Source organism: Lactuca virosa, chromosome 6 (assembly GCF_052849685.1).
Source record: "Lactuca virosa cultivar CGN04683 chromosome 6, Lactuca_virosa_CGN04683_v6, whole genome shotgun sequence".
NCBI lineage: Eukaryota > Viridiplantae > Streptophyta > Magnoliopsida > Asterales > Asteraceae > Lactuca > Lactuca virosa.
Genome location: NC_136431.1, coordinates 275,584,384 through 275,591,459, shown reverse-complemented (window position 1 = coordinate 275,591,459; position 7,076 = coordinate 275,584,384). Strand labels below are relative to the sequence as shown.

Genomic DNA, 7,076 nt, shown 5'->3' with positions numbered 1-7,076 from the left:
TTCATCAAATAAAATGAAGAATATTTTTTTCGAAAAAAAAAGATCGTTTTTAATATATCATCATGGATCTCTATGGAAAGAGGACGGAAAATCGTGAACAACGGTATATTCAGATTTTTTTTTGATAAAAAACATGGCCTAAAAAAAATTTTAAACGAAAAAAAGTGGTGAGTTTTTTTGTAAATGGTGAATTTTTTGGTATAATCCGGTGTGTGTGCGTCAAATGTAAAAGTGTATATCTATTTCATTGGCCGTTGGTCGTTATGATTTCCGACGCTCACGATTGGTTCCTTGGTTAATTATGGTTCTCTATTGAACCTCACACTATATATATATATATATATATATATATATATATATATATATATATATATATATATATATATATTCCTAATAAAACACTCTCTAAACTGCCACATGGCTCCTTCTTACGCCTACTCTATGCCACATGTCATCTTCTGAAGAAACTATTTTGATGTTTCCCGCTCAAACTATTAATCTGCTATCTCCAAATCCGATTTATCTTATTACTTTTGAATTTTGAATTTTAAATTCGGATTTTTCTTATAACAGTAAGTTGGAAACTGATAAGAGTTTCCAATTTAAAGCCGAGAAATCAGCTACTCATCACCGAGAATCATGACCGCCAGCCTATTCTCTCCATCGACTTTCAAAAACACATAAAACCCTAGAAGTGGGTTCTTGCTTCACCATCTCAGAACTTGTTCTGAATTTCACACATTCATTTATCTTGAAGGAAATCCCATTTGATTTTCATTCATATATCGTCTCTCCTTTTCTCCAACCCTAACGGTCGTCGGCCACATCTCACGCATCAGAAGGTTCGTGCTTCTTTGTCATAGCTTTCATCATCTTCAGAGATTAGAGATTTTATTGGTCATCTTTGTTTTGTTTTCCCATTGATGTTTATTTTATGGTTTTATGTGGCATGTTCTTCAACCCTTTCTCTTCTTATTGGATGTTTCAGGTAACAGGCTAACAGCGTTAGCTAGAGGTTTATTGGAAGAAACTTTGCTAGGGGTTTTGTATATAAAGTTTTATGGTAATTTGGTTCCCGAGAAGGTTAAAATTAGGAAAATTGCATCTTTACAGAATACTATTCATTCACTGGATCCATAACACTAACAATCCGGGTTATTTTTATGTCATTTATTGTATTTAATCGCACTTCACGTTATCCGCACAAAGTGACCATTGATAAGCCCCTGATTCTGTCGACGTTAAAATATACGACAAAGGCATTAAAAGTGAGATTACTCTTAATGATAATATTCTGCTTTTGTATCTAGAGTAGTAGCACTGATCTTATTCCTTCTTTCTCGCTCTTTCTCAAAGCAGATAAAGATAAGTCTTGATCTGAAGTCTTGGGTTGTTACCAAAACCTTAAATTAAAAGGAATACTGCAAATCTAATTTGGATGAAAGAAGAAGCATATTAGGCATTTGAACACAAGAACTTTGAAGATTTTCATTACTTGCTGATCAGGTTTGTAGCTTTTTCTTTTTTCTGAAATTTTTGGCATATAAACCATTTTGCGTTGCTTTCCTGCCTAATAACTGTTTTGACATCATATGTTGTTTCATTTGGGTTTTAACGCCTTATTTTTTCTGGATTTTTCATGATTAATCTGGATTTTGTGCTTGAGGTTTGTAGATCTTTTTGTGTTTTTAGGTTCTGGTGTTTCTTGAATTGGATATTTCTTGTGCTTTGGGTTATGGAGTTTCCCTTTCATATCGATTGCAATTCAATCTTCATGTAAATCTTGTCTCCTGGTATTCTTTGGGTGAATAACATAATTGATAGTAAGCACATCTATTTTTTACATTTTTCTTTTTGAACAAAAAGAGTGATGACTGAGGTGATGCAATTTATAGGGAAATTTATAATTAATGAAAATAAATAAGGATGAGAATAGACACAAATATGGTTGACCATATTAATAAGGAAAATGCCTAATGTTCATCAGGTTATATATATATATATATATATATATATATATATATATATATATATATTCATTTATAACATTTTTAAATTATAATCTCAGATCCATGGGTTATTGCATTTTTTTGGGATTTGATCGAGCAGAAGCAGAAATTGAAGAAGAGGAAAATGTATTTTCAGGAATCTTGGATGGAAAAGGAAAGGATTGATACAAAATTAATCAACGCAGCATGTTGTGTTGAAATTTTCAATTGCAACCATTGCCATAACGAAGCCTACGTTTATTGCTATTTGGCTTCGGTACAACTCATATGAAAAAGTTATTGTGAATTTATTTAGCTACTAACTTTTTACTTCATTTGATAAAACAGATTAATTGATCCTGTACATCGCCACAATGTTCCTTAACATCAAGTTAATAATGTAGGTTTTGTGTTCTGTGTTTTCATTCAAGATTATTATATTATATTCAACTTCTATTACAATCCTCTTTCTGTTTAATATTATATTCATTTATACTTAGCGCCAGTGTTGCAAAACTCGGCCTACTCGGCCGAGTACTCGGCCGATTACTCGGAATCGGCCCTCCACCGAGGCGAGTAATGTGAACTCGGCCAAAAAACTCGGATTCAGTCAAACTCAGTCAAAAATCGGTCAAACTCGGTCAAAAATCGGTCAAACTCGGGCCTATTCGGGCCTACTCGGTCAAACTCGGCCAACTCGGTCAAAATCGGTCAAACTCGGTCAAAGGGTCAAAATTGTCATAAAAAGAGAAAAAATAAGAATTTCAAGATTAATATGTATAACGCACTTAATGATTTATTATTTAACACACACATGTGATTATTACTACATATATATCTTAAATTTTCAGTAATTATTCACGTAGTGAGACAATTGTGTGTATTTCAGTTTTTATGTATTCACATGTATCTAATTTTGGTTATATATTTCAATCAAATTATGATTTTAGCTTATGATTTTGGCATATATAATTTTCCAAAAAATATTTCTACATGAATTACCGAATCCGAGTACTCCCCGAGTACTCCCGAATACTCGTACTCCCCAGTCGGCCGAGCAGGTACCGAGTAACGAGTTCTACAAGCTTGCTTAGCGCCCTTTAGTTTATATATAAACTTCATGTTACATCTTTTTATAACATTTTTCATAATTTCATTTTAAACCCCTCATTATATTTTTAATTTATAAAAAGTAAATAGTGAAAATATATATTAACTGCCAAAAGAAACTTTATAGATATGTATTTTAATATTTCTATTTAAAATATATTTATGTGTTAGTTTAATAGTACTTGTGATTTAATCATACATGTCTCATTGGATGAACTATTATATATGCTTGTGATTGGATCACTCATACTTTCGAAGTACATTGTCGTTTTTGCTCTTTTATGTTATCAACTTGTGTATTACATGATTTTGAACTTATATATGGATCTTAAATTTATATTCTGTTCTATAAATCATAATTATATTAAATGTCTTCATATACATAAAATATATAAGATATTCAAATAAAAGTGAATGTTAATTTTAAATAATCAATATAAAATACTAAACAAAACATATATCTTATTAGTTTAATAAAATTTTATAAAACTTACCCGTGGTTTCCACGAGTTATAACCTAGTATATATATATATATATATATATATATATATATATATATATATATATATATATATATAATTGCATAATAGGAGCCTCTTTTTCGTTTTTGCTCGGGGGCCTAAAATACGTTTGGACGAGTCCTGAGAAGATATTTGGTATCGGTCAGCTCCTTTATTTTCATGACTGGATTGGACATCAATGGACCGAGTCAAATAGTTTTTTACCCATATCAAACACGTTAAACGAATGAACCCGAGAGGCACAAAGCAAACAGCCCCTTGGTTTTAAAGTCAAATATACCCCTAAAACGTGGTCATGTTCCGACGATGTAATATACATACGATTAAAGAACGGACCATATAAATGTAGCTTTCAATGAGCACCGGTCTCCCTTTAGTTGCAACCCTAACCCTCAACAACTAATCAGAGAGTGAACAGCCCCAGAAGCGCAGATTATCGGAGGCACCCTTCAAGCCCTAAACACAGATTCAAGCAGCGCTAGATTCTCCCCTCCATCATCCAATATACATCCACTCTTGGAGAGTTAAAGGCTTATCGGGAGATCGGCTCCAACGAAGGTCACCATTCACCAATAATGCTTTTATAGTTCATATATGAACTCGATTAATTTTCATTTAATGTTACTGTTATAAGGTGTTTCATCTTTATATTTTATTGTTTTCCCGCAATATCTGGATTCTGTTCGTTATTAGGTCTTTAATGTATCATTTACGGAGATTGTAGGAGGGGAGAGTTTCAGAAGCGATAGGGGTATCTCAAGATTAACATACTTACCATAGCGTATGAGTTGGTATTAGACTTCCACATCGTGCAATCCTAGATATGAGATTCTTGCTTCTTATCTGTTAATACCTTAGTTTCTGGACCTTAAGTCAATTTCTCAAATTCCATGTCGGTATAGTTGATGTAACTCTTGAGCTGAAATAGGAATTTTACTTGCAGAATCCAGATTATTTCAGTTTTAAGTGTATTGATTGTCTTATGCCTTGCGCACTAACATATCTTCATCTTTGAACATCAGGTTGTGAACTTCTATAAAACTATGGCTGCTGAAGGAGCCTCTGATGCTCTGGGACCTCGTTATGCTACACCTGATCCATCTTTGCCCGAACCTTGGAAGGGTTTAGTTGATGGGAGCTCAGGTGTCTTATACTACTGGAATCCTGAAACTAACATCACCCAATATGAGAAACCTACTGCTGCTTTGCCACCTCCTGTACCCTCTGCATCTAAACCAGCTTCTATATCCACTGCACAACCAAATGGTGTTCCTGGTCAAGGTCAACAGCCACATCAATTAACACAGAACACACAACAATTTACCCCACAACCAGACCAGCAAGTTGGACCTGCTATGCAGCAAATGGGACACCACTTCAGGCCTCAAATGCAACCTCAACAAGGAAATAACATGCCCCAATCACATTCACAGGGCTACCCGTTTCCACATCAACAGATGCAGTATGGAGGGTATCAGCCAAACATGCCTCCTCAACAGATGCAGCAGTATCCTCACCAACAAGACCACAGACCTGCATTCCCTCAGAGAGATGATGGCAACTCACAGACTGGTGCTATAGCTCCACCTGGCCAGGCTACACAATATGGTGGTTCTCAGTTCAGCATGCAACAACAACAACCTCCGTCTTTCGGTCAACATGGACCAAATTTCCAGAATCAAATGGGTCAACCTCTGTTACATGGTCAGCAGCCGAATGCTCCACCAGTAGGAATGAAAATGGGGTTTGAAGATAATCCACCTGGAAGAGGAGGTGGGAATGATCCCTATTTTAATGCTAAAAACGATGTCCCTAATCAACCTAAGCTTGCAGCAATTCCAATGGCAAGAATGCAGCCGGTAAAGTATTGTATTTTTTATCTTCTCCTATCTATACTTTGGTTTAGTCCTGTTTTTTTTATGAATTTAATCTTGCTGAGCGACTAAGCTATATGATTCCTAATGTAATTTGTAGGAGATGAATCCAGCATCACATAACATGTATGGACAAGCACAAGCTATGGGTGGTCCACCTTATATGAATAATCCTATGATGAGGCCAAATCCATCGGTTATGGCCTCTCCAGATGCTATGAATCTATCATCTGTTGATGTTTACAGACAGAAACATGATATTACAGCAACGGTTTGTTTACTGACTTGATACTTATATGGGAATGGTGATGTTTCATGTTGCACAAGATATACTAAACCCCTATCTTTATATTTTGGAATTGTGTCAGAGATATTATTACTGATATTGGATTTGATTCCATAGGGTGACAATGTTCCTGCTCCATTCATGTCATTTGAGTCTGCTGGACTCCCCCCGGAGTTGTTGAGAGAGGTAAGTCATTCTTCTTGAGAGTTAGAAGATTTTAGTTGTTGTTTACTGGATTTTGATATTCAGTAAATTTTGGTGGATTTGTTTTCTTTACACATTTTAACTTTTAAAGATTAACAGTTTTGACTTGTCGCAGGTGCGATATCTGCTCCAGAGACGGAGCACATGTCGTACTGCTGCAAAATGCAAATGGCATCCGATTCACACTTTTTTTGTGTCTGGGATTTCTGGCTCGCCTCTTTTCTCTTAATTGCACCATTTTCTTGCCTCTCGAGTTGCTTCAGTAAGCAACTCTATACCTAATAAGGCATCCATTTCACAAACTTTTCCTTCTTTTTTTCATTTCCGACGTCCTCTGAGTTGTAGGGCTTTCTTTTTAATTTCTCCAAAAAAGCTTAGGAATCCATCAGATATATATCTATCTGTTTTGTTAATGCAGTTAGTGTATTGGAGTGTTTATCTATCAACATGATTCTGTTTCAGATACGTGCTGCTGGTTTTGCTTCTCCAACACCTATTCAGGCACAGACATGGCCTATCGCCCTTCAAAACAGGGACATAGTGGCAATTGCAAAGACAGGTTCTGGTAAAACATTGGGGTACCTGATTCCGGCATTCATGCTGCTCAAACGTTGTCACAACAATCCTCAGAATGGACCTACTGTTGTTGTTTTATCTCCCACAAGGGAACTTGCTACTCAAATACAAGATGAAGCCATCAAGTTTGGCCGATCCATTAGGGTATCTTGCACTGTGAGTCTTGAACCATCATGCTTTTTTTTTTTTTTTTTTTGAGTATGGTTATGCTAATGTTGTTGTTCAGTGTCTGTATGGTGGGGCTCCAAAGGGTCCACAACTGAAGGAATTGGAACGAGGGGCGGACATTGTTGTGGCTACTCCTGGTAGACTTAATGACATTCTTGAAATGAGGAAGGTTGATTTTCGTCAGGTTGCACTTCTTGTGCTTGATGAGGCTGATAGGATGCTTGATATGGGTTTTGAACCTCAAATAAGAAAGATTGTGAATGAGATACCTCCTCGCAGGCAAACTCTCATGTATACCGCCACCTGGCCCAAAGAAGTAAGAAAAATAGCTGGTGATCTTCTTGTCAA

The 7,076-nt window shown here is 35.6% G+C and overlaps 1 protein-coding gene across 1 annotated transcript in view; it reads left to right on the top strand.

The window, feature by feature from the left end:
* Positions 1–3,947: 3,947 nt before the first annotated feature.
* Positions 3,948–7,076, top strand: part of LOC145120576 (DEAD box RNA helicase family protein) — an 8,043-nt gene continuing 4,914 nt past the window's right edge. Inside the window, exons 1-6 of the mRNA XM_079056384.1 lie at positions 3,948–4,178; positions 4,643–5,479; positions 5,595–5,765; positions 5,898–5,966; positions 6,447–6,716; positions 6,787–7,076. The exon at positions 6,787–7,076 is cut by the window's right edge and continues 61 nt beyond it. Of these exons, the coding sequence (XP_078912510.1) occupies positions 4,664–5,479; positions 5,595–5,765; positions 5,898–5,966; positions 6,447–6,716; positions 6,787–7,076 (1,616 nt within the window). The 5' untranslated portion in view covers positions 3,948–4,178; positions 4,643–4,663. The remainder of the gene's footprint in view (positions 4,179–4,642; positions 5,480–5,594; positions 5,766–5,897; positions 5,967–6,446; positions 6,717–6,786) is intronic.